We start from the raw sequence: 26,971 nt of genomic DNA, 5'->3' as shown, positions 1-26,971 counted from the left end.
ATTGGGGTCATTTAGATTGGAAGACATCGTGGGAAGTCATGTTGTCCCTCCTTCCATTAAAGGTTAGTCCAGCAAGATCAGATGGCTCAGTACCTTGTAAGTCAAGTTCTGAATGTCTGCTGGGATGGAAGTGAGACAGCTTCTCTGGGCAGCCTGTTCTGGTGGTGAACTACCTTCATGGTGAAAATTATTTTCCTAACATTGGAATGAATTTCCTGTGCTGCAGTTTGTGCCCATTGCCTTTTATCCTGTCAGGGTGAACCACATAGAAGAGTCTGACTCCAGTTACTGAGTAGTGAAGGGCAAAAACATCTCCCTTGGCCTTCTCATCATGGGACTGGACCAACCCAGCTCTGGCTGCCTCTTTTCAAACATCACCATCTGGGTGACCCTCTGCTGGTCTTGCTCCAGTTTGTCAGTGAACTTCTTCAACTGGGGAACCCCAGAACGAACACAGTACTCCAGCTGGGGTTTCACAAGTGCAGAACACCAGAGAGGAATGACTGCTCTTGACCTGTTGGCTATACTCTTGCTAGCACAGCCCAACACATGGTTGGTCTTTGCCACAGTGGCATATTGCTGCCACACATCCAGCTTGAGGCACACCAGGGAACCTGGGTCCTTTTCTATAAAGTTGCTTCTTAGACAATTGTTCTGAGATGTTGCATAAGCCTATTCCATCCCATGTTCAGGACTTGGCATTTGCCTTTATTGAATGTCATGAAGCTCCTGTCAGTCCGTTCCTCCCACTGTCAGGGTCCCTGTAAACAGCAGCCCTGCCCTCCAGCATATCAAACACATCCCTGCAATTTGATATTATCCACAAGTTCTAGTTGTTAGTACACACACTAAAAAGTGTTGGCTCCAGTACCGGTCCCAGGGGGACACCTGCCACCAGATGGATTTTGTAGTGCTGATTCTGATTCCAACCTTTTGAATCAGGCAGTCCAGACAATTTTCCATCCATTGTATTGCCACTTCCCCAGTCCATATCTGACCTTTTCACAGAGACCTAGTGAAAATTTTGGGTGTTTGTAAGATGTTTGAGAGTTGCAGCCCCTGTGTGAAAAAAAACCACCACAATAAATTTGGACAGAAATATATTTGTTACATTTTGTGAGTGCTTGAATTTGCAGATTAACTGAGGTTTTGTTTATACAATTTTATTTACATTTATACCAAGTGGGAAGTGTTGCTTGGGGCTTAAAAGCTTTTAAATATAGTGTGTGTGGGGGGTGTTAGTGGTACGTTTTTGGTTTTTTGGGGGTGGTGGTGTTTGTTTGTTTTCCTAATAGTATGCTTGGAAATCCTGTTGTTAAAAGATGCTGCAGGAATAGCTGTGAGTGATTGTTCCTAATGAATCTCACTAACTGCAACTATGGTGACCAATACTCTTAATGCACTAGTTTTCCACAAAACTTTTGCCTACTGTAGTGGATTGCGTGGTTATTCAGGTTTCTCTCCATTTGGCTGTTGTTTCTCTCTTTGCTACTTGTGGTTCACGAAGACAGCCCACCCAGCTGCAGCAGTCAGTACCTTCCCCTCTTACCGTGGAACTGGCAATGAAAGGAGTACATCTGACTTCAGGACCACCCCAATCTGTCTCTTCCCTTCTCACATTAGGCCAGGCCATCCTTGCAACAGCAAAAAATTAATTTTAATTACAGTGCTGAGAAACTTGGAACTCCATTTGAATAGATGATGAATTTACTTCATAACCACGATTCATTCTTAACATTGAATGGGACAGCGGGGGGAATGGAAAGATTTCACTTGAAAAGGGAAGGTTTTTTGCAAAGCAAATGAAGAAAACTTACTGAGAAAGCTCAAGACTCTTTACTTTGCCAAAAAGGGAGGCAGGCCTTTTGGTAACACTGTTAGTTTTCTTCCACAGATAAAACATCCATTTCTGAAGTAGAGGCTTTTGTGCAAGAGGACTAGCTGTGGGCATTTGAGGCAGGTTTGGATGGTGGAAAGCCCTGCACGTCACAACAGACACACATTAAAAAGCTCACTTGCTAAATGGGTCAACACAGTGGAGTGGATGCAACCTGACCATTATCACAGCCTGTCAGGACCAAGCCTCACTGTTGGAAGAGCCATCCCAGAACTGTGTGCTTACAGCAGGCACTGGTTGTGAGATGGTCACGCATACTCAAATTTCTGGTTTGCTTCTGCTTAGGCAATGAGCTTGGCAACAGCTTTCCAACAGCCAAAATTAGGGAACTATTAAAGGTCTTGGAAGGCAGGAAAAGGAAATAACACAAGTTCATAGAAGAGTTATTTCGAGGGAAAAAGTCTCTATCTTTCCACACAGCAATTGCAAAGGCTGAAGCCGCTCAGTAGCCTGCTATGTTGTTTTGGATATCTGGATGAAGATGGGCATTATCTGAGGAAGGGAAGTTTGACCAAAAATAGTAGGAAGCAGAACTAGAGACTGACGCTTTTTTGTTGAAAAGTTCAGTTGGAAAGCACAGACACAAGGCAACAGTGAGAGAACAAACCCCACTAGACACATGTTGGGCACAGTTCTTACGGCATTACCGGAATGCACTGAAAGATGATGGGGATGTGGCTAGTCATAAGAGCCCATGTAGAATGAAAGCTTTGTAAAATTTGGCTTTGCTGTAAGTTCAAATGGGTGTATCTGAGGAAGGAAAATAGTTTCTTCCTTTCGTCATTGAGTTTTCAGCGTACATTGGGATGCAGAGACTCAAGAGAGCCATGGCTTACCATCTTCTTGCTCTGTGAAGACTATCCTCATAGCAAGGCCATGTACCGATGGCTGGACAGTATTAGGGATGAAAATGGAATGAAGAATATCAGGTTAGTTATATGAGGACAATCACCAATGGGCAGTCTTGCATTCAGATATCAGAACAACTTAAAGTTTTCAGGTGAGTCCAGCTCTCCAAGCAGCTCAGGAACCAAGCGGCAGATCTTGCTGAGGCTGACAGTGCTCCCTGCCATCAGCAGAACCCAGTTCTGCTGTTCCTGATTTCAGGAGGTGGATTTCAATGGGGCTACAGGAATTTTACTATTCTTTATTTTAGAATCCAAAGCTCAAAGAGAATTGCTTTGACCCATAACAATTATGCTGCACAGCTCTAGAAGAACATTGCATGCATCCACTGACAGAGGAATTTGGGGTATGTCCATAAAGACTGTATTGCCATTGGTGGAATGAGTGCCAGTTCCTCTCAAGGATCCAGTACCTGCAAGGTCTCTGGAAGTCTTTCGTGATGATAATCTTACGCACATCAGCCTTTTTGGAACTACACTGCCTATGAGTTATAAAGTGTGCTGTGCTGTGCTGGATTCTGTCCTTCACTGTTAGCACAGTGGAAAAAAGATACTGGGTACCTAAATTAAGAAACAGCATAGAATTTATGATTTCCATTTTTAATACCCAGGAAGTAATCATGGCAAGATAATACTGCTTTCTCACAAAAAGGCCTTCAGTGTAATACAAATAATGAATAAACATGGAAAATAAAGACAAAGCCACTGAAAACTCATGAGGCAGAGTGCCATTAAAATGCAGTGAGTGAACTACAGAACTGAATTCTAATTTTATTTTTAAAAGAATGATACCTCATTATTCTCAGTGAGAGAGTAGTTTTCCTTGCCTGAATTGCATAGGTTTTTATTCAGTCTAAGTCACTCTCTATAGAGAAAGACAAATCTAGTCTAGTTCATTTAGACTTTCTGTTTTCTACTTGGCTGAAATGTCTAACCAACTCTCCCTTTCCTTCAGAGAGCTGGCTATACCTTCATTTGCTCTCCAATATGCTGTTCAGAATAATTTTCCTGCTTTCAGGACTTGGTCTTCAAAGCACCTCAGTATTAAAACTCCAAGTTATCTTTTTTTTTTAATTTTTCCCACTACAAAGAAAATGCATTCAGAGTATAAAGATGATGCAAGCAGAGCCTAAGCATTTTAATCAGTATTTAATTTAGCTAAATTCACTACTTAATACTGAGTAGTCAAGTTGCATGCATTAAGAATTGCACCTCTTGGTTTTACAAGCAGTTTTTACCAATACAAGCATTGTTGCATCTGCAGGGACTGAGAGAACAGGCTAGAGGCTTGCACTTTGCACTTATTATAGCTATTTATCTTAATATTGCTTAGGAAAGGCCTAAGATAACTTGGATGTAAAAATACATCCTCTAAACCTTAAGCTTATTTTGGTGTCGCAGAGAGAAGGATGGACCCAAAGTGAGTGAACTTTCGAAAAGCCTCAGCCTGCTCATCAGTACAGTTCAACCAAAGGATTGACTCCATCATGTAGATTCACAAAAGCAGGCAAGCATCTTAGAGCTAGTTCATTTAAAAAACCAACAAAACAACCCAGCTTTGGCAGAAGAAAAGCAGTGTGTCTCCAACCTGGATAGTTCAGCAGCATGACAAGGGGACACAAAGACTAAAATCTGCCTGACCTGGTGGTTTGTAACAGCAAAGAAATTTGTTTGTTTATAAATTGTAGCCACTCCCTGAAGAGTATTTGGCAATAGTTAATCTTGTCTTTAAAAGAGGAATCTACAATTTGCACAGGGTTTTAATGATGCTTGGAGTCTGTCAGTCAGAGCAGTCAAGCAATGTAACTTGGCTTACCCATCTCTTTCCCCATTCCCAGAGTAACTGTCAATTGATATTCCCACCCTTTTGTGTTTCTATCACAAATTATAGTCAGATATTTACATTCACTGAACTGCTAAGACAAAGTCCACTGCATAAGCTACTTGCCCTAAGTTAGCTACCCTGCTGAGGCACAGCAGTATCTCTGATGAACAGATGACCTGCCCACATCTGAAAAAACTTTTGCAGGCTTTGAATGGTTGGAAAGTTGCCTGCAATTCACACAGCTGGAAAGAGACATTTTGGTTTATTAGACAATTTTGTCAATCTCTACTGGATATCTCTATGTACAATGAACCTCAAGACAATAAGATGGGCAGTTCCACAGTTGAAAGCTGGAGTAATAGAATTGCTTCAGTGAATTTACTCTGAGTTTACAGTGGGGAAAGTGAGATTGGAATCTGGACAACTAATAAAGGGTCAGTAAATCCTTTTCTCACCTTTCCCCTCTTTTCCTCCCCAAGAAAGATAGTGCAACTAATGCAAATGAAACCGGACCAAAAACAAAGCGAAGCGGCTGTTGCACACAGCTAATGCTGCACCCAGTGTTCTCATAAAGAACGGGGAGTTTCCACCTGGGAAATTCCCTTAAACTGTGTTTATCCTCATGACAGATGAGCAAGCAGTCAAGTAAGGGAATGCAAAGGATTCAACTTCTCTAAAGGAATGCAGGACCTTTGATTGCAGAGGAACAATCAGAATTACTATTCTTTTTAAATTTAACAATCAATGTAAGTGACAGATCTCTTAGTGGTCAATGTGGCCAGCGCAGGCTTAGATGTGAACATCTAATGAGAGAGGTTCACACTTGATCTTGCCTCAGCCTAGTCCAATAAAATATGTGGTAAAGGACATTTTATAAATCACAACACAACAGAAAATAGAAAGAACACAGCTTACATAGCAGCTCTATCACTGCTTAATTTATACCTCTTGTAGCCCTAAGAATGCTTTTAAGTCTGGCTGTTTCCATACCAGACAGGTGTCTCTGACACAAGTTAGCTATGTTGCATCAAGAGCCCCTCCAAAATTAGGGTGACATTTCTAGGCAGCTTTTCACAATGCAGCAGTCTGAACACTAGGGTTTTGTTCCCATAGTCCAACACTGCACAGTGGTGGTGAAAGCAATTGAGTTCTGCTGTCAAAATAAAGCCTCATAAAGTCTGCTATCAGTACTCTGAGTTCCCTTTACTACTCCTCCCTCCTGTCTCTCAGTGGATTCTTGCTTTTACTTTTTTTTTTCCCCCTTCAAATTTCCCAAACTTCTTCCTTCTAGATACCAGAAGACAGGGTGTCACACTGAGAACAGATGACTTGCCTCCTCTAATACTGTGAGGAGTTTTGTCCCTGACCTCTACTGCACAGGACCAGGAGCTGGCAAGGTCTGTACAAGGGCTGAATAGGACCTTTAAGATATGATCCTGTGTCCGTGCCTGGACCAGCAACTCAGTGAGCAAAACAGAGGAAACTTGGAAATGCTATGGGAAAATAGAAAGCTCCTTTTAAAAAAACTCATCTTAACCCTGTGAAAGTTAGTGCAACTGTGGAACTGGAGAAATCTGAGCAAAGTAGCTCCACAGCTAGTCCAAGACATGGCTGGAGAGCACTCCCCCAGCTTCCTGCACACAAACATGCGATGTCTGGCCTGACTTCTGAGACTGGGTGCTAGATTTAGGGCCCGACCATCAAGTGCTGCCATTAAATGATGTGCTAAGAATGGAGAAATGTCACTGAAGACCTTCCAAAGCTCTGATTCCATAGCTCATACATCCTCTTACTGCCAAACTTGTTCCAGAATGAAAACTGATCCCCTGCTCAAGAGAGAAATGTGAGAGCCCCAACATGCACAAGAAAGAAGAAAGGGAAGTGCCTTGTTCACAATCCTTCCTACTCTGCCTACAGTGAACCTCAGCCAGAGGCAGTGACACAGGGAATGGGTTTCTTAAAAACTTTAGGAAATGGCAAACACCTAGCTCAGCTTCTCTGTTTTAGTCTTCTTCCATTTCCATTATGTCTAGCTAAAAACAGGCAAGTCTTCCATACTTGGTCATGATTCTGGATGTAAATCATCTCTGGACACAACTGGTTTTGCCCACAGCTGCTGAAATCAATGAGACTTCACACACTGGTGCAGAGTCTCACCTGGAGAGTTATTATGTAAGATCAGAGCTATTGTCTGCAGCTCATGTATGCCTAGAAGTGCTCAAGAAATAATAGTTAACAACATGATTATTAATTGACATATCAAGGAATGTACATTCCTTTTTCATGAATATATCAGGTAAAGTGAATACAACTACTTTGAGTAAAAAACTCTACAGGCTATCAGTAGCAGTAGTTAAAGTCTTTTTATGCATATTAATGACAACATCGCTCAAAGATTGGTAAGTTATACTGATTTTACTGGCAGGGAAGCAGAAGTTAAGTAAGTTTTTTAAGGCCACACAGCTAGTAGGTCCTTGGATTTATAACTCCCAAATATGCCTTCTGCTTAGTCCAGCAGGTCATGCTGACTAACTGTGGAATGCATATTTCCAACAAACTCTTAAAGGACAAGAGGAATCAAAGGAACAAAAGGTACGGATAAAGTAAGCATTAATTCTAAAAAATAAATGTTTTCTGCTATTCAAAAAACACAAGTCAACTTCTGTTTAGGTTGTCATACCTCACCAGTGCATTAGCCAGGAATAGGAGCACTAGAATAACACTAGGAAAAGTTTTCTGACAGCATTTTTAACAAAACTGAAAGTAGACACAACAGCTTTATGTCATGAGATATCCAATACAAAGAAAATCTAGTTATGTGTCTGAGATTTCAAATGAAGTTTATGGAGATTTATCCCAAGGTAGCTTTAAAGTTCAGAGAAACCAGAATTCCCTTCCACAGAGATCTTGGCAGCCACGAGACTGTAAGAAACCAGCAGTGATACTGTTATTTCAGCTCCTTGAAGACTATTTCTGTGCTACTGCTCTAAATTATATAAGTCTCCTCAGAGCTGGACCTATCCATACATACTGGAACATTTATAGAAAACAAACCTGTTTTAAGCAAGTTAAGAATTTAAGTATTAATTTACTCCTTTTAAAGATGAAGTATTTTCAAAATCTAAGCAAATCAAATGGAACCGACCCTGCAATTTCAAAGACTTTTTGTCAGACATTAACCAAGACAAGCGTGAAAGGAAGCGCTGACTACGTGACAATACTATAACCAGACCACCTGGAATCTGACTCTGGAGCAGTAACAAAGAATTCATTTCCATTCCATTAAGAGTCTTCATCCATAAAAGGTTTTACAGGTAAACTAAAGGGAGGTGCCCAACCTGACATAGTCCCTGAATAACCAGACAGGACTTGTAAAGCTGCAAAGTGCCTGCTCCGTGTACCCTTTTCCGACTGCATCACATTTACGCTTATGCACCTTATGACATGGGACAAATCCCAACCTATTGCTGGCAGATTAAAATTTAAGTACTTGCAATAATCTTTCTCATGGACTAAAAGAGAGGTAGGGACTGAGGGTCAAGTGATGAAATATCAACAAAAACCCCTCAGGAAACAGAGATTAAAGAATTGAATGGTCCTGTTTGAACTTGGCTTTGGTTAAAGTCAAGCAGCTGAAAGAGCTCCTGATCCTATACTCACATGTAAAAAATAGATGGGGAAATCACATATTCTGATACTTAATTTAGAACCTGACATTCTAAACTTACTCTGCACAGAGTTAAGTCAGAACCAGACACTACTTCTACTATGCAGTACTGTTTCAGAAACACAGCCTTCTGAACATTTAAGATGTTCAGAAACATCTTAAACGATGTTACAAATAAAATTCACAATAAGAATCTTATTAGTTTTAGTCAAAAGGAACAATTCCAATCCTGCTTATGTTTCTTGTTACAAAACTAGGAATGTTTTGCTCACTTTGAGAGCTCTGGTAAAATTACACTTAGATATCTGTAACTGGAAGCATGAAAATTAAAAGATTTTCCCCAAACTCTTCTTTTTGCCAGGACTATGTCTGTGTCTGCCCAGTCTTCCTCAGAAACATCTGCAGTTTCTAAGGAAGTTGCTAATCTCTCTCTGAATCTTTCTCCTTACTCTTTTTGATCCATTGCTTTTAAGCATTCTTCCTTCATGCAACAAAAGATCACACTGAAACTCAGATCCTAATACTTGTCTACAAAAAGCCCCCAAAAAGCCCAAACCAGGGGAAGTTACTCGCATGAAATATTTTTTATGAAGAAAATATGATCTGTCCTGTGCACCAGGGGCTCTCACATATGCGTTGTGGCTCCAAACTGCTTGCTAACTGGCCATGCAGAGAGAGCAGACTACACAGCACTGACTCCATTTCCTCTCTCCCCACCATTGCACTGGGTTTCATCCTTATTTCAGCTGTGCCAGAAAAGCCATGGTATGTTCACAAACCATGGTAGATGTGCAGCTGGTTCTGTCAGCTCACTGGCACTGGGTGGTAACTGGGAACACACTGGTCTCATCTCTTAACATCGTTCTGGCCTCAACAGTGTCCTATGTCAAGTCTTGCAGGAGGAGTATTTGCAGTGGTGTATGCCCACTCTAGAGGCTATTTCAGCATCCTCCATATGCCCTGGGCAAGTCTACTGTGGAGCCATAGCCAAAAGAAGGGTGGTAAAGCTGGGCCATCCCTGTATGCTGTTCTTGTGATCTGTGCTGCTGCTGTACACTACAAATGTCCAGAGGCTACAACCCCCTGTTCCATGGAGTGCTCTCCATCCAGTCCCACTATCCAGTCTCACAAGTACTGCACAGACTTCTCATATCCACTCTGACCTAAAACAAGTTCAGCTTTAGATTTGGGACATTTTCTACTGAAAGCTGAAGTAATCCATACATGACTTAGTCTGATTTAATGAAAGTACCGAAAGAATCAACTACAGCACTAGAGAAAGGAAGTAAAACTGAAAATAAGGTTCACACAACAAAGTTAGCTTCTTGTATCTTTTACAGGAAAGTCTAAATTAAAAAGATGACTACTACAGCTAGCAGTGAACTAGTGAACCGGAGCCAGCTGATAACTCTCTCTTCAAAATATGGTGTCCTCCATCCCATAAAGGGATTTCAGCCCAGACTGGGCTAGGAAAATAAAAACACCTGGGAGAGGAAAATGGCTCAGATAAGATGGGGGATAGTGTGCTGAAAGCAATGAAGATGAAAAAATTGAAAAAAGTTACAGGGAGGAAATATGTTTTATGAACAGAATCCTTGGTGCATATGAAATGGGGTAAATCTCATGCCCAGGTGAAGCATAATAGAGGTATGGAGTGGAGGGCAGGATAAGAAAAAATGAGGACCAGATTTAGGAAGAAGGCAGTGAGAGTAAATTTCTGGTAGGGCTACCTGACATAGCTTCCCAGTTCAGGTCCTTGGGGTCAGATGCATGCTAGCACTAGTGCCAGGGCAGGGACAGGGAAGCACACTGGGAATAAAGTAGCAGGTGCCAGTAGGAAATGAAGTCTATGTCTTGTACCCTTATGGTAGTTATGATTTAAAAAGTGACTTGCAATTCAGATTGCTTTCGTAGCTTAAAAATACACATAAAGTATTTCCAATTGCTCTATTGGAGCATAGCTTGTTTCTTGGAGGAAGACACGAGCTTTCAAAACTGTACACCTCTGAATTTCAGAACATATATAATGGCCTAAAGTTTCTACAAAACTATTGTCCTTCAGGTAGAGTGACTCTGAATGCCCAATACAAAATCCCCAGGGTCCTGGAAAGCCTGAAAATGCAGGAATAGATGCCCTTACAGCTTTATTGCCAGATCATCTTTTAATCCTCCAGGTGTTTGCTCCATCTCCAGAAGCTTTCTAGAGGACCAAATTAAGCCAAGGCCAACAGTTCCTCTAACCATTGTTGCATTTCACATGAAAAATGGGACAAAATGACCAAGTCTTTAACTAAACAAACTGTATCACACTAGCAAAGGAGTTTCTCACTTTGCAACAGACTGCATAACTCTAAAAACCAAAGAGAACTGACAACATTTTGAAATTGAAGAATTCATATACTATCAAAGTAATGGTGCTCAGTGGGGGATGCACACCTCTGTGAGGTACATAATATGATCTACCCTTCCCAAACTGTATCCCTGAGACAAAGAAAATATGTCAGTAAGTCAGTGCAACAACTAAAAACAGAGTTGGAGGTATATAAATACCAATCTGATGACAAATGACAAACATCATAATTCCTTAAATCAAACTTACTTCAAACTGATCTCATTGGAGGCTTTCTTTGCTATTCCTGAACCTCCTTTTGGCATAGGAGTGTACAGAGTAAGGACACACACATGCTCATTGTCTGTGCGTATTTGCAGGCTGTAATTCTAGTAAACATTAGATCAAAAAAAAGGTCCTTAAACTTTGAAATAAAGAATAAAGCTTTGCCTTCTGTTATAATTAAAATTTTTGAGAAGAGCCTTCAGTTCAAGCCCCATTTTCACCACTGCTGTTCCTTGACTGACTCAAGGATTCAAACCAGTACAATAAATGGGAAAACCAACAGTTCCGTAAGGAAAATGTCTGGCAGGATTGCACAGTTCACATACAAGCTGCCATGACTTTCAGTGGGATACTCCATTATTCTTTACATCTGCTACAGTAACTGTGCTTGCCAGCTTACACGTACTGATATCTACATACTTCATTTTTGTCTGAAAATATCTGTACCAAAACAAACCAAGTCAGATGTTCAGCCTGCAATGAGACAACAATATGAGGATGAGCATATGGCATTTCAATTCTTATGTCCTAGCTGAAATCCACTCCATTAACTAGTTTTGTTTCAGTATGCACACTTCATTAACACAGAACAACCTTTAAACATTACAACCTTCACACCACTGCAACCTATGCCAGCCTTTATTTTAGAAGACTTACCTACCAGAAAGTATATTATTTGAAAAAGCCCTCATACTAAGGAATTTGGCTCATTAAGGAATTCATATGCTACAGTGCAAAACAAATTTACTAAGATTTTCTTTTGCTTTGCATTTAGAGAATGTTATCTGTTCTTTTTTCTTTGGCAAAGGAAAATGAGATATTATTGCATATACCTGATCCTTCCTCTGGATTCCTGTCTTCTGATATTTAGATAAACATAACTTAATAGACCAGAAATATTTAATGTTTTACAAAGAGCTTCTGTTCACATTTGGTAAAACTTCTTTTGCTAACCTATGTGCAGCAGGATTCTTGTGTAAGAGGAACCAGTTCCCCACGAGCAGCTGTAAATGTAGGTACACATTCAAACATGCAGTTGTCTGAAATAGCAGCGCTCTAGACACTGAAAGTCAAGAAGGGCCAGCTCAGGTTGCAGGTCTGCATGGCCACCCCTGTGAGATGGTGTAATCACAAGCCAGTGAAATCCTTCTCCTCCTAGGAAGCTATTACTGGTCAACCCTTGCACTTCTTACAAGCACTGGGATTGGCCTTTGAGCAGTGATTCATGAAGGTATCACACTGCTCTGCCTGCCGTGCTGCTGTCTTGGCTCACTGCATTCATTTCCCTCCTATTTTCTGCAAACCATACATAGCACACAACAAATTCTGTTCCAAATGTCTCCTTTTTATCTTACCCAGAAGGTAGTTTAAAATCACAAATGGAAAGAATGTGTCACTTGAAGCCATGGTTGTGACTTGTTCACGCTTTGACTTCAGAAGAAAATTTCAGTGTTGCTTTTTAGCTATGGCAATTTCCAGTAGATTCCCCATTCCCTTGGCATTAATGAAGAACAGTTTTGTCTCATCATAGTCATTGGGAAATATTGGTTTCTCAATGCTTAGTTACAGCAATGATTTACAAACCATAAATGCCTAGAGCAGAGATGCATTTTTCAGGGTCCTGCACATGCAGACTGCTTCAGCTGCAACATCAGAATGTCCGTTCTGCTCTGTGTAAAAGCACAGACACACCAGATCACTGTCAGTAGGAGACTCTAGTTTTCATCTCAGATTTATCTGATAGTGTGACCCTGGGAACACTTCACTTTCCTGCAATAAATAGCAAAGAACTACCAATTAGTTGCATTTATTTCCTAATACTGTAAGTTTTCAAGGCATTCTCCCTTTGAAGCATTTGTAAGAGCAGTACAAAAGATGCCAGGCAACACAAAATTCAGCTGAAGTACTTAAAGATGATTAAGATAACAGGTGCATCATACTACCCTGCAAGTACAGGTACAGAATTCTCTCTGCTTCTACCAGAAATTAATTTCATAATATTAACACAGATCTGAGATTCATGATTCGACAGTACTTAGCACTTAGAGAGTTCACAGAGAACTGCAGGCTATGAAACTGTGCAATGACATTTGAATTCTTCTAGAAAGCCCCAATGCCACAGATGAGAAATGTAGGAACAACTGGCAACAACATTTTTTGTAACATTTCGGATCACTGAGGACATTTTACAAAGTGTATTGCAAGTAACCAGTCTACAGGGATTAATACTGCAATGCAAAAAAAGAATAGTGAATGAAGGAAAAGCATTCTGACCTAATTCTCACAACTCGAAGACTTATTTTAACTGTCAATTCAAATATTAATTTAACAAAGATCTGGCTTCAGAAGCAGAAACAACTTCAGAAACAAGTTAATTTGTGTGTCAGCTGAGAAAGCAATCAGTTCTATTAGAACTTTATTAGAACTCTATTAGAAGTCAACTTTGGGCAACATTTAAATATATGCTAGACTTTTGAAAATTCTGAATATGACAGCAGGCAATATTACCTTTTTTTTTTGAGTATTCAGGGAAGCTTTCACTTGTAATTTGTACTTCTGAATTAGTTACTTAGTTTGCATTTTTCTAAGTAATTATGACCAAATATATTTGACTAGAAAAAGAGCTACTCAGCTAACTAGCTGGAGTTGATAATTTTTACTTACTTAAGTTATTAAAAACATAGAGATTAGTCAACTCATGGCAAAATCAAACTCTCAATCAGCTGCAGACCCAGAAACTTCCTAGGTCTTCTGTTTAAATATTTCAAGGAGAAACTCTGTTCTTTCTCTCACAGGAGCTTTTCATACCCACACACCTCACAGTGCCAGATCATGTCCTGTAATGAAATACCTGTTGTATAAAATGAAATACCAGAAGCAATATCTACCCATTGCAATCACCCAACAGATCATCCCCTTCTACAAAGCAAATTACCAATATGAGTGAAAACACATACTGGAAGGTAGAGATATGGTACCCGAACAAGTTACTATGAGTAAGACAGGTGTGATCTTGCCATGGAATAAATGTGAGCACAAGGACAGCCCACTGCAGAGCAGTCTATGTGCATCCTTTTTACACTCCAGTTTACCTTGCACTGTCTTGCCCACCAAGTTGTTTCATGTCACTGGAAAAAAAAATCACTTCATACCTCCATGATTGTTTTCTCTCTCAATTCCTTATTCCATTTTGGCTCATTTGCCTAAGAACAGCTTGAGACAACAATCTGTCTTCAATTTGAAATGTGCCTAATCTCATAATTAGCATCATGAAATTAATTTCTGGGGAAAGCAAGATAATTCTGAACCTGCCCTTGCAGGGTAGTGTGATGCACCTGTGATCTCAATCATGTTTAAGTACTTCAGCTGAATTTTGTGTTGCCTGGCACAAAAGTGAGTCCCTGGATTAAGGTATCGAGACACCACTACAATAGTAAAGAAAAGAAATCTGATTTACCTAAAGACAGGCTGTGATCTGTGTCATTCTGCTGAAACCATGAAACTCCCTATGACAACAGTCTCAAGACAAAGTAAGCTGAAGTTGTCTTTCTGTTCCTATAAGAAAGACAGATTGTACTTATTGATCTCTAGGGTACAGGAGGTAAATTCATTTCTTGGAATCAACCTTGGAAAAGGAAGACATTAGTGTAGATATATTGAAAGGCCCAGCTGACCTTTTTCAATAACAGATGTATACACAGAACAAACCCCTTCTACTCAGACGTTTATCATGTCCTTATTTCAAAGAGCAGCAGCCATTACACAGTGAAGCTCAAATGGCACTTCGGATTTCTTCTTGGTTTAAAAAGGGACATATCTTAATTTGAAACACACAGTTTTTCAAACTTCTCAATTTGCAGCTCCTGTATGTATGCTTATGAATAGTGAAGTAGGAAAGGCTACTTAAGGCTCAAGCTTGGTATTCTTGGTTATGTTCTGTACCTCCTCATAGGTAATCTTAAATTTTGAAAGGCCTCTAGATCACATGTTCAATACCTGAAATCTCAGATAAGAGAGACAGCCAGACAGCAACTCCAATACTGTAACAATACTGAAAATACATCAGGCAAATCTCAAGAAACCATGCTCTAAAACCTCATTTAAAGCAACTGAGTGGTTGCCTTTTCTCATGGAGGGAACCTCCCAGCTTCTGAAATGCTCATTATCAATGCATAACAAATGAACTCAGTAAAATGGGGTAGCATTGTTACCGCTGCACTAATGTAATAATACACCAAAACATATTTCCTACATATATTTATTTGTGGCATTCACCCATACTGAGAATACAATTACAAATTATGCAGATAATACATACTGAAAGACAACATGATTATTCAAGATACAGAGTATTATTTACAGAAATGTAGTTATTTAGACAAGTAAATGTAATTCAGGTATACAATTTTATATTTATCTGTTGCTGAACAATGGTACAATAACTGAAATATTCAGAAGAGGAGTATGCTCTCATTTGGTTTTAAATAAAAAAGTATCATTTCATTAAACTCTAACTTAAGAATTCAGACTAAGATTTATTCAGATGCAATTTAGAAAGGGGCCCAGCTCAGTGAAACCCATGTCACACATCAAAACAAAGACAACAACCCTCTTAACTCAAACGAATAAACCAGAAAGAAAAATACAGATGGTACCAGAACAGAAAGATGTAGGTTACTTCTATCAATACTTATCAACTGTATAAGAAATGTTTGATGTTATTCAGCAACAATTTAGGAGTCATGGAAGATTCATATCCCTAGGTTATTTACAACAAAGGATTTCACAGCAAAGTACAGAATGGGTCAAGATTTCATTTCATACAGTGCTCTTAAATATTAATATTTTAAATACTTTTATTCTGCATATTCAGAAAATAATTCATAAGCCTGTAAGTGCTGTCTGAAAACAACTGAAATGGAAAACAATTCCAGAAAGGAATTCTATTCAATTAAGTTCTCTCCACAAACATGAAAACAACAAAGTGATACAGTTCAGCCTGGTCCTTGTGGGAGGAAGAAAAAGTTATCCTTCACGACATACTTCACAGTGACCTTACAGAATTATTACAAACACAGCAGAACACCCAAATTACTTTTTAATCACCCTTACAAAGAAAGGTTTGCTTAGTAACATTTTAACAAAACCGCAAAATTTTGAGCCCACAGCTGAAATAACTTTACTTCCAAAGCACAACAAACATCTTTGTTCTACAGCATTATTTCAGGCAGGTACTAACAACATTAAATTCATCTGGGGAAGATGCACTACATTGATCTAATAAATAAAGGAGTGATCTATACATTAAAGACATAGTAAAACTTGAACTATTTCTCATTCTTTTTATAAACTAGCAGATACAAAACTATGGAGAGGCATTAAAATAACTATGGAGTTGCAGCTTATTATTATCAATATATCAGAATGTGTTATTACATTATTGAGATTTCTTGAGGAGGACTTTTAAAAGAGTATTTCTCTTCTAAGAAAAATTTCTCCTAAGAGTATCTTCTTTCTATGTGCTTCAACTGAAGCACACACAAAAAAAATCTGACAATAGATTTACCTCTCTTTATAGGGAAAATAGAACAAATTTTGTTCTGTACTAGGATATATTTTTGATACCCAGGAATTTAACATTCATTATGAAAGGCCTTTTCTAAACATAATATTTTATCAGAGAGGGTTATCTTCACATCTTGCTTGCAAATCAAAGTAAGTCAGAGGTAGCTTAGGAATGCTTTAGAATTTAGTGTTTTATTTCAAATTAATTAATCCCTATTTCAAAGGGGTTAATATTAAGTACAAAAGGCAAACAGTATATACAGCTGCCACTGTCTGCACCAGAAGAATAATTCCAAGAAGCTCAAAATAAGATTAGAACGGGGGAAAGCACAGTGCACTTTTTTGCATTTGCTTCAGTGCACCAGTTCAGGCTGGTTCTCTACAAAAGGAAGCACCCCACTAACATAGTAGGCTATTCCAAGCGACAGAAGAGCAATGACAATGATGAGGAGAAGCACTCTCCAGAAGCCAAGGTCTTCCACAAACTCTTGCCATGTTGTGCGGAAACTGGAAAGAACTCCTTCACCTTGCTGCAGGTTTGGATTAAGGAGGGAATGGCTTTCCATTGCACTATGAAGGATTAAAGTTAAAAATACATCAGAGCAAAAGAATGCACCTTTAAATATGACAGTAATCCTACTAAGGGCAACTGAAACATTCTAAATTAAAAACTAAACCCACCTACAGATTTATAGCATTGCCTCTGCTAAATCAAGACAAAGCAGGCCAGGAAAACACTCTTAACTCTAAACTTAATGTAGTTGCATGGATGTTTTATTAACCTGTGCAAAGAGACTGATATCTGTATATAAACAACTGCCCTGAATTTGCAGGCTTGCCTCCTAGAAGCCTTCAAAAGTCAGTCCTCATAATTCCTACTAAATATAGCTTAGTAAAATATAATGAAGCATAAGCTAAAACCTCAAGGGGCCCAGCTCTTGTTAACAAAACAAATTATGACTAAAAATAAACTCTGATGAATAAAATGGAAACTTTAACCACTATTAATTTAGATGCAGAATTCTGTAGTGATCTTTACTACTCTCCTGCATGTCTTAGTTAGAGGCCTCCTCTCTAGCATAAAAAAAAAAATCACATAAACCAATAAATTTGGGTAACAAGAAGTTCAGAAACATTCTGAACAAGTTGGCATTGCTGTGTTTTCTGCCATATGGCTTTCAGCAACTGCCTTGATGTTTTAACATTGCACTAGCAATCCATCGGGCCTCCTTAAATTGTCAGATTATAAATTAGGGACTAAAACTTACACTTTTAAATGAGAAACAAATATAAAATGGGAACGAGGCACTCATTTTGACAATGAATCACCTTTAGAAAATATGTAAGTTGTCCCCAATACTGTATGGCTTCTTGCATAATTCTGCCAATTTTGCTGGTTTCACAATTAGTTTATAACAGGAAACTTTCTCTGTTGCTGTCTGAAAAACCTCATGAAGAATAGCAAAACTTTCTCATTGCTTGATTGCACTTAAAATTTTGACCATCTGCACAGTCCTACCACTTTTCACTTGAGTGAAATTACATACATGGGTGTTTACAGGATTGGGCTCTGACAAGCACGGAAAGGAAATGGTGGAATCAATTACTCAATGATGTCAATAGAAGAACGTAAGCAGGGAAAAAAAATTTTTTTTCCTTGGTTCTAACTGCTTTCAGTTACCATATTCCTAAGTACATCTTCTAGTACTAATAATAAAAAATTAAAAAAAATTCAGGGGAAAATAATTTCCAAGTCAAAACTAATTATAGAAATGCTGCTCTTCTTGGTGACAGTAATGAATTGACAAATGATCGTCATCAGAAAAAAAATCTCTCTTCTAAGATTACACCACAAGAAAACTTCACACTATTCATATGGTATTTTTTCTCAGGAAGTACAGCCACTGAAGAACAATTAGCCTAAACTCCCACAGTTTGCTGTAGTATTGCAGCATCATGTGCAGACTTCAGAAATTGCCTGTTAAACAGCTTGTATTTTTGTTTTTTAAATATTTACAATCCTGTAAAGCTATTTTTGCTTGCCCATAGCTGCAGGATTTAGTCATCGTCCTTGCTTATTATGATTTCCCAAGCAAAGCAAGGGGTTTAATAAAAGACAGCCATTGGTGTAGAAGAGAACAGAACAACTTACTCATTAAGTACTAACTAGTTAATACATAACTACAGAGAGGTTAAATAAAGGTGCCATGCAATTTAAGTGAAAAGATCACATGCTTCTCATTAAAAGGAAAAGGGTGCATAGAAAACATTTTTTCTATTTTATATTACGACCCAATTAAAATCTATGCTATTCAAGATATTTTTTCTTATGATGAATTGCAGCTGCGTAAGAACAGGTAATGCAGCAATGTGCCCCCAGAAGAGTTTGTGCCACACAGCCCAGACAGATGTTCTCTTCTTTTTCCAACAGGACATGGAAGCTCACATTTGGACGCGCTTGTGGGCACAGCCACAGGTCCTGCTGGGCTGTGCAGATGGACAGACCGTCTGCGCTGCGAGACAGACAGAGCAAGCTCTGCCTCCTGACAGCACGGCGCTGCTCCCCTCTGGGGGCAGGGCAAAGCCAGTGAAAACACGTCTGACTCGGGAACAGAACTTTGGCCTCTGCTTCCAGAGCAGCAGCAACTGCTGCATGTAACAAGGAGCAGAAAACTAAAGTCAGAGATTGTTTTTAGGAAGAGCATTATTTCTCCACAGGTTCATACATAATGTAAAACATTTGGGGAACGGGCAGGACAGAAGACATTAGTCCAAACGTCTCTAAAATGTGAAAATAATACTAAGAGGGAGGAGTGAAACTGTGGAGGTCTGAAAAGCCAACTGTTACAAAGGCATTATTTATTTACAAAGCAAACAGCACACGAGCTCACTTGCTCTGGCTGCCGTAGGCATCTGCTATTTGTTATTTTTAAAATAATGTATTTCAGACATTTTAAACACATTCCCAAACAAGCTGGGTACTGCACTGTTTATGTCTCTGTGTCTCTCCCCAAGGAGAGTTGCTGACTTCCTTGCCAAAGCAAACAATATAACATTTATGAAGGTCAAATAACAGAAAGGAAGCTATGTTCATTAAAGGGACACTATCCAATCAAAAACTGGAATGGAAATGGGGCTGAGCTGTTGGTCCACATGTTTAAACAAAACCAGCATAAATGCATTTCTGTGGGATGAGCAACTTTCAATAAAATTTAGTGAACTCAGAAAGGTATTATGCACAAATTCTTATAAGTTATAACCATGTAATTTTGAGAATAAAATTAAATTTTCTATTTCAGGGCTTAAAACGGTCTCTCTGATAGATGTGGTCACCCGATGCGTAAGAAAGAGCTTCAAATCTGTTCACTAGGAGTGTTTGGCATTATTTCTGTAATTTTGTTGGCTTCACTGTTTCTCTTTAGTCAGATAACTCCATCTGCACAGCTTCATTTTCATTTACAGTACAGGCTGTGTACATTTTGACATAAACTGATCAACAGTTACATGACAACACTCCCTGTCTTTTGTGATATAATGTTTCAGTAGTCATAGTTCATGATCATTATTTGACAACATAAAAAAACCTCCAAATTTGAATAACTACAGTGTAAGAGCAAGTATTCCAAACAACATTGATAGCCTGTTTTCAATATGAATTAAAACTAAAACAGTATTGAAAAGATTTCTTGCATTATTAACCTCAGTTCCATGTTCTGTCATGTTTATTGGCAATTCAATGATTTCTGCAAGAGAATTATCACCCTTTGAAACCTGCAAGGCTTCTTGCCTCATTCAAATCTACAAGAAGACTGTCTTGGAAGCTGATTGTAAAAAAACACTCCCAATTTTCAATCACAAAAGTATATGTGGTTTATCTGTATCCTTTGGCTCTTATGCTATCATCATCTTTTGTCTTAAACAGTTATTTTGTTCAAAACCAGTATTTCTTGTCAGCAACCACATACACCTCTCAGCTTTCACTCCGCCAAGCTAAAACAAGCTCTAGTTGCCTTCTTTCATAAGGAGATGCTCAGTTCCCTGAGTGCTTCAAGTCATGTCTCTCAATGCTTCTTGAAAGGATAAATTAAACTTTTCGAATGAGAGTAAACAGTCAGTGTTGCTTTAAACAACAGGACTGACAGTTTTCTTCATGTAGTGAAAATATCTCATTTTGTGCTCTGTAGGACTTCACTGCATTTTTCAGGGAAGCATCAACTCCTGGAACTGACTAGTACATCAAGCCTTTTCTCCTATACCTTTGTTTTCTACTTTCCAACTTTTATTTTATGGCATCCAGTTTTTGGTAAAGTGCATTTTGTGCTACTGAATGACAATTTGTTCCTGCTAATTTCCTCTCCCTTGTAACCCCAAGTTTTTGTCTGCGTCATCCCAATTTGGGTTGTCTGTATCTCACGTCTTGGTATCACTAAAATGCTTCTACTTTTTTATTTAAGAAAATTCTAAGTAAACACAGTCCTAGAACCAGACCTTTAAGAATTCATTAGTAACTTCCCCCTAATGCAATAATTTCCCTGAAATGGCCAGCAATTTTCCTGAGCTCTTCAGTTCTCCATTAACTATCTCTTTAGCCACCATGACATTCTTATTCTCCATCTTTTCCAGGACTACTGCTGATAAAAATTTCATATATGGCACTACATAAAATACTTTATTCAAATTCAGATAGATGAAAAGTCTGCTACCCCTTCTTTGCAGACATTCCCTCTTATGAAAAGTATGTCAGGTTAGCCTGTGATATTGGCATTTTGCATTTCATGCTATTTTCTCTTTGGCTTTGTGAATATTTATTTTTGAGACTCTGTAATGGAAAATGAGTAATTATTTTTTAAAATTTCTACCATAAAATTAAAATCCCAATAGAAGAAGTTCTTTTTTTCCTTACATTTGATCTGTTTAAATAGATTTTTCCAAAATTTAACATTTGATTTTGATTTGGTCTGATAATATCAGGCCAAACTTCATATTATCTGTTTTGAGGAATAAACAATCAAGTCAATCATAAAAGTCTAAAATCCATAAATGCCATTTCTCCTAGTAATTATTTTTGTTTGGTAAATACCTTTCACTTTCAGCAGTCTGCATTGTTTCCAGCTTTGAATGAGCTCCTCTGTTAAATCCTTTCACCTCTTGCTCCTCCAGGGATTCCAGCAGTCTAATCACATCTTTATTCACACCCCTTCGTTTGGCAAGAACAAGTGGTGTTGCACCTTGATGGTTGCTAAAACAAGCCCACAAAAAGACATAAGGAAAGAAAATTTTAATATAGAATTTTTGTAACAAGTCAACTCAGCATAACATATTACAATTTAGTAACTATTGGAACTATTTCAGTAGTATAGTAGAATAGAATAGTAACTATTTAGAACTATTTTCTGTTGTATCAGACAGTACAAGAATCCTCTCTATACAAGTTACAGCATAATCGGCTATAGAAGAAAATCAGTATATTCAGGTTTGAAATTGTACAACTCTTTTCTCCCTCTAAGTAAAATCAAAATTCGTTGGACTCTAATTGGAATCTCTGGGTGTTATAGCAAAAAATAAACAGGAGATTTACAGCAATGTTCAAGTTCAAGCCTAATTTCAAGAAAGAATTGTGCAATCTGGCTCCTCAGTTCCTTTTCCATTAGGGTATTAGGACATCAGGCAAAAATGAAATAAAATACAGATGGTCCCTCTGCTGCTATTAAAATAATACTGAATAGGACCAGAGCTGCCTTTAGACCAGGAATTTCCACCAGAGTAGTTTGAAATAAGGGGAATAAAACCCAACCCACAACCCATAAATAATCTGGTCAACCAATAACTAGTTTTGCTGAGTTGAAAACATTAATGAGGTACAGGTGGAAAAGGGACAGATTAAAAAAACTCAAAGGTTTTTTCACATTACTCCTGGTTTCTGCACACGTGAATATGCAGAAAGTTCCACAAACAAAGTAATTCAGTACAGGAATGAAACAGCTAGTTATTTTGCAGCTTGAGAGCTTACATCTGAGTACTGGCATCTGACAGCTGCTGGGAGCCAGAAGGAAAGAATATACAATATTTGAAAGAAGGACTGAGTCATAGACTTTGAGGGAGGGCGAAAACACTGAAAGGAAGCATTGTTACCAGAGGAGTATGGGAATGAACTGACACACATATACTGTATTTTCTTTGTCTTATCCAGTACAACAATAGAACTGTAGTGGAGAAAATTCTTTTAGAGTGGTCAATGTGATTTTTTCCATTGGTGCCAACCACCCACACCTGGCTGTCTGGCCAAACTAAGGCAGCAATCCATCAATGGGGCAAGATTAGACATAGGAGTCCACACCAGTAGCTGATGGTTATTTGCTCTGCCTGTTGCACAGACCAGCAAAAGTGCCCTCATTGTTTTCCTGTCTTCTTAGTTTGTGTTTTTATTAAGTGGTATCTTTAAAAAGTGGAATTGCACCAAATACAGCATTTCAGCAACAGCAAATTTATATGCAAGGCTAGGGTGACAGAAGACTAATATATTATAAATATATGTGCTGTAAAAAATTACTTACCAAATATCAATTTTAAGTCCATTAGAAACTAGGAACTGGATGGTATCAACATGCCCACACAGGTGAAGAGCTGTGTTACCTTGGTAATCAGTGGCTAGTAGGTCAGCACCAAATTTGTGCAAGAGCTGACAGATGTCTACATTTCCTCTGGCTGCAGCAAGGTGAAGGCCAGTTCGGCCTCGGCTGTCACGAATATTTGGGTCGAAACCACTCTCTAGTAGTCGTTTGGAATAGTTAAAGTCTCCATCAATACAAGCCTGCAGCAGTGGCACATTTGTCTGGGAGGAGTCATTTACAAAAACGTAGGACATTGTTCTGAATCTCCAGAGGAGGTGACCCACCTGCAAGTTTAAGCAGGAAGAAACGATGGTGAAACCAAGCAAATAAACACAATGCAAATATTCAGGTTCCAAAACAAGAATGCAAACTAGCTTACAAGCCAACTCTGAAATCTTCCTGTCATACACACTAACTTTGTGTGCTGCATTCCCTTCTAGTAATAGGGAAAAAGCCCCATTTAGTCTTACTCACACCTCTGGAAACAGCAGCAAAGCTTTTGTTATTATAGAAAACTGGTAAGATCACTGTCACAAATGCAAGACAGGTGATTAGCATTCACCTACTAAGGAATCACATGTAGTGGTATTGATATTAAAGTGCAAAACACTGCAGATCAGGACAGAAAGGAAGAACCTGTCACAAATGGGGAAACTATAAACAATTCAGTTCATGTGTACAGTGATGTTAACTGCAATTTTTACCAGCTTATAAGCAAAACTACTCCAGTGGGATTTGTATCATCTGAATTTGAACTTCAATACACAAATGCTAGATTAATGTAAACACTAATTCCTTCATTCTGCAAGAAATACATTTTTCCATACTCTTTGCAGAACATTATTTTTACAGTGCCACAGATATACAAACTACTGAACAAACAAGAATAGCAATACAGACCACAAAAACCTGAATGCACTAGGTGAAACTGCCCACCTGAAAGTGAAAACTGGAAGTGGGTACAAGGAAGAAAATGGTAAAATTAAGTACAGAGCTGCTGTGGATTTGACTGGAATCTCAATATGGAAAAGCACAATTGAAGTTTCTCTGGCTTAATATTAAACAAAGGATTAAGTCCTTTTCTGTATCAGGACCTAAAAGAGGAAAATAAATGTTTCACCATAGATTACTTGATATAGAATATTTCATGAACTATGATTTAAGTTTTGCAGAAGAATATTCATGGATGAGTCAAATAATAAGGGTATGATGACACTATGTGCTTATCGGATACAGAAAAGATTACTTGAAAACAGTAAGGGAAAAAGAGAATGACTGAGCAAGAGAATGGTAAAATGTGTATGAGGCAATGCTAAGAAGCAATGATAACATCTAGGAGACTGGACAACAGCCCTCTCTTTGCACTGCCTCAGAGAAGAGGTAGAAAAGAAAAAATAATATAAACCAATACAGTTCCTTACAAGAAATCTCAATAAAGACATGACACAATTCAAGTGACAGGAGGGAAAAGTAATTTTACTAGATAAGCTTTGAACATAAAGTAAACTGAAACCTCATTTGAAACAGTATTTTTCACTTGCCCAGGGTTTCTATTTTGGGCTCATGGTGTAACAAGGTTCTAATTAATATTTGAACCTCTTATTAAAACTGCTATAACCAGATTTAAATTTTCTCATCTATATAAGGTATCCTTCTACACTAGTGCATCCATTCAGCCAGGAGAATGGAAACATGGCCAGTAGCCAAAGAACTCAATTTAAAACGTCTCCTTTTTTGAGAGTTCATAATGTCTATATTTTATAGCTCTTCCCCCATGTTTTAGATCAAATTCAAGATCAAAGTACCTATGTAAGTAATTTCAAAATGTTTATGCACTGGTCTGATAAAGAGCTGTAACACTTGGGGTTGTTGAGGTTAATAAATCATACTTAAACTTCACTGGGTTGTATTTCCTATCTGGACAAATTCTGCTACATGTATCAACACTGTTTCCCAGTGCAGGAATGCACAACTTTTTTTTTTTCTTTCTTGGACACTGAAGAGAAAGAGATAGGAATAAATTCTACATCCTGGTATCTGTATAAGGAATGATTTTAAGCAGAGTACATTCCCCTACACTGCATCAGCATCATCATCATGGCCAGTCTTCGCAAATGAAGATTTGGGAAAGGTCATTACCCTTCGAGCCTGCGCAGTGGATTTTTTAGGTGAGACACAGTGTGCGCTGAGCTGAGCCCACCCTTTAATCCTGAGGTTCATCTGCCGGGGCCGAGCGAGCTCGGACGGTGGCAGCGAGGTCCTCAGGACGTACCACCAGGGCCCCCCCCCCCACTGCAAGTATGTTTTTAAGCACGTGATGGTAAATCATTGGCTCAAGAGCCCTTTTCCATAACCATTTCCAATAGCAAAAGGCCAGTTCACTGATACACAGTAAAACTTTGTGCAAGACTGGTGTAATTTAGGGCACTAACAGCTTCCTTATGACTCAATACAACAAGAAAGGACAATGCAATTACTTGCATTTCAATGAATATGTTACACCCCCCTGGATGTTGCAAAGCTAGGATTCCCAGCTGACAGCAATTTCAATTTTCTTGACCATTTCCCGCCCAAATCATAAATACGAGAATCCTTCTTCCACTCTGCTACTCCAATCTTCGCTGAGAAAAATAGTGGGACCACTTTCTGTACGATGTGATTGTGACCTCTGCACTAAATCTTCTATAAAGCAAGATCATAAATCATTTTAAAACCTCCAATTATCAGCCATAGTAACAGCATATCAGCAGCACAAACCCCTATTTGCACTTGACAAAAAGATTGTGATTTGCTTGTAAAAAAATACTTGAGTGTTTAAACCTGTTTAATAAAACAAGGCCTAACATAAAGCAACATGAGAATATTATACTGGAAGAGACTCAGGCTATTTGAGAAATGGCATGGTATGCTCTGTTATATGTAAGCTAATGTTTACATTTTCATACCAGACGTGTATGTCCGGTAAAGCCTTACAGAATTCCCCAACTGTGACGAAACATTAGCTAATAATACCAGGGGAAAAGTCACCTCCTTATCTTCTCAGAAAAGGAAGCCCAAAGATTAGCAGTTAACAGGATGTATAACTGGAAGTAATTCTGATTTAGAATTTATTATCACTAGAATCTTCTAGAATCAATCACTGATGTGTAGAAGACTAAAGTAAAACCTTAGTATTTCACAGTAAGAAAGACAAAAAATCCCAGCAAATCCAAATCTTTCTTCCCAACACTTGAAGATTGTGGACTAAGCATGCATTCACCAGAAAAAAAAAAAAAAGGTGGAGGGGAAAATAAGACAATCTGGATCATCTGGTTTGATTTAGCTTTGTGATTAAAAAGATTTTTTTCTACAAACACAATTCTGTTTCACATACGGCTACATAACCTATGCCAGATATAAGCTGCATACAAAGCTGAACTATGCAGCATCTTTAAAATGTCAGCCCCCAAATGACATGTTCTTGCCTCAAATTTAACCCAACTTAGTAAAATTTCCTGTCTAATAAAACTCTTAAAAAAATTGCGATAGTCAACTTCATTAGATATTTCTGAATAAACAAGAGGTGGTTACATTTCTGACCACATTATGTATCGAAAAGCTTACTGCTTCAATAAGTATCTAATGCTGCAGATTGAGAAACAAAATTTAGAAACACAGTGGCATTAGCCATTCTCTTTAAATCGCTTCTGAAAGTGAATCAGTTAACAACTCCGAACCTGTCTCAAAGCTGGTACATCTACCATTAAGCACTGATTTTACAGGCACAAATTAGGATAAATGGACTTCTATTAGTAACAAGAAAAAAAATATTGCAAAATGAGCATTCTGAACATCTCTAAAAACTAGTACTACTAAGAGTTAAATAAATCTAGTTTCTAAAGACTAAA

General features: G+C 38.4%; 1 protein-coding gene across 1 annotated transcript; it reads right to left on the bottom strand.

The window, feature by feature from the left end:
• Positions 1 to 15,152: 15,152 nt before the first annotated feature.
• Positions 15,153 to 23,641, bottom strand: ANKRD46 (ankyrin repeat domain 46). Its single transcript, XM_008924034.2, has 3 exons — positions 23,028 to 23,641; positions 21,554 to 21,712; positions 15,153 to 17,043 (listed from the first exon to the last, which is right to left on the bottom strand). Exons 1-3 carry the CDS (start codon positions 23,336 to 23,338, stop codon positions 16,827 to 16,829), a joined length of 687 nt encoding a protein of 228 aa, XP_008922282.1. The 5' UTR covers positions 23,339 to 23,641; the 3' UTR covers positions 15,153 to 16,826.
• Positions 23,642 to 26,971: the final 3,330 nt, after the last annotated feature.

This window comes from Manacus vitellinus, unplaced genomic scaffold (assembly GCF_001715985.3).
Source record: "Manacus vitellinus isolate BGI_N305 unplaced genomic scaffold, ASM171598v3 scaffold_1_pilon, whole genome shotgun sequence".
NCBI classification, from domain to species: Eukaryota; Metazoa; Chordata; class Aves; order Passeriformes; family Pipridae; genus Manacus; species Manacus vitellinus.
The sequence above is the reverse complement of the archived record's forward strand: the minus strand, read 5'-3'. Positions and strand labels throughout refer to the sequence as shown.

Bases quoted from the DNA above. Each gene is read 5' to 3' on its own strand.
- ANKRD46 (XM_008924034.2), bottom strand. From the start codon at position 23,338: ATGTCCTACGTTTTTGTAAATGACTCCTCCCAGACAAATGTGCCACTG. The intron at 21,713-23,027 runs GTAAGTAATTTT...GGCTTGTTTTAG, and splicing joins GGACTTAAAATTGATATTTG to CAACCATCAAGGTGCAACAC. The intron at 17,044-21,553 runs GTATTTACCAAA...AATCCTTCATAG, and splicing joins CAGACTGCTGAAAGTGAAAG to TGCAATGGAAAGCCATTCCC.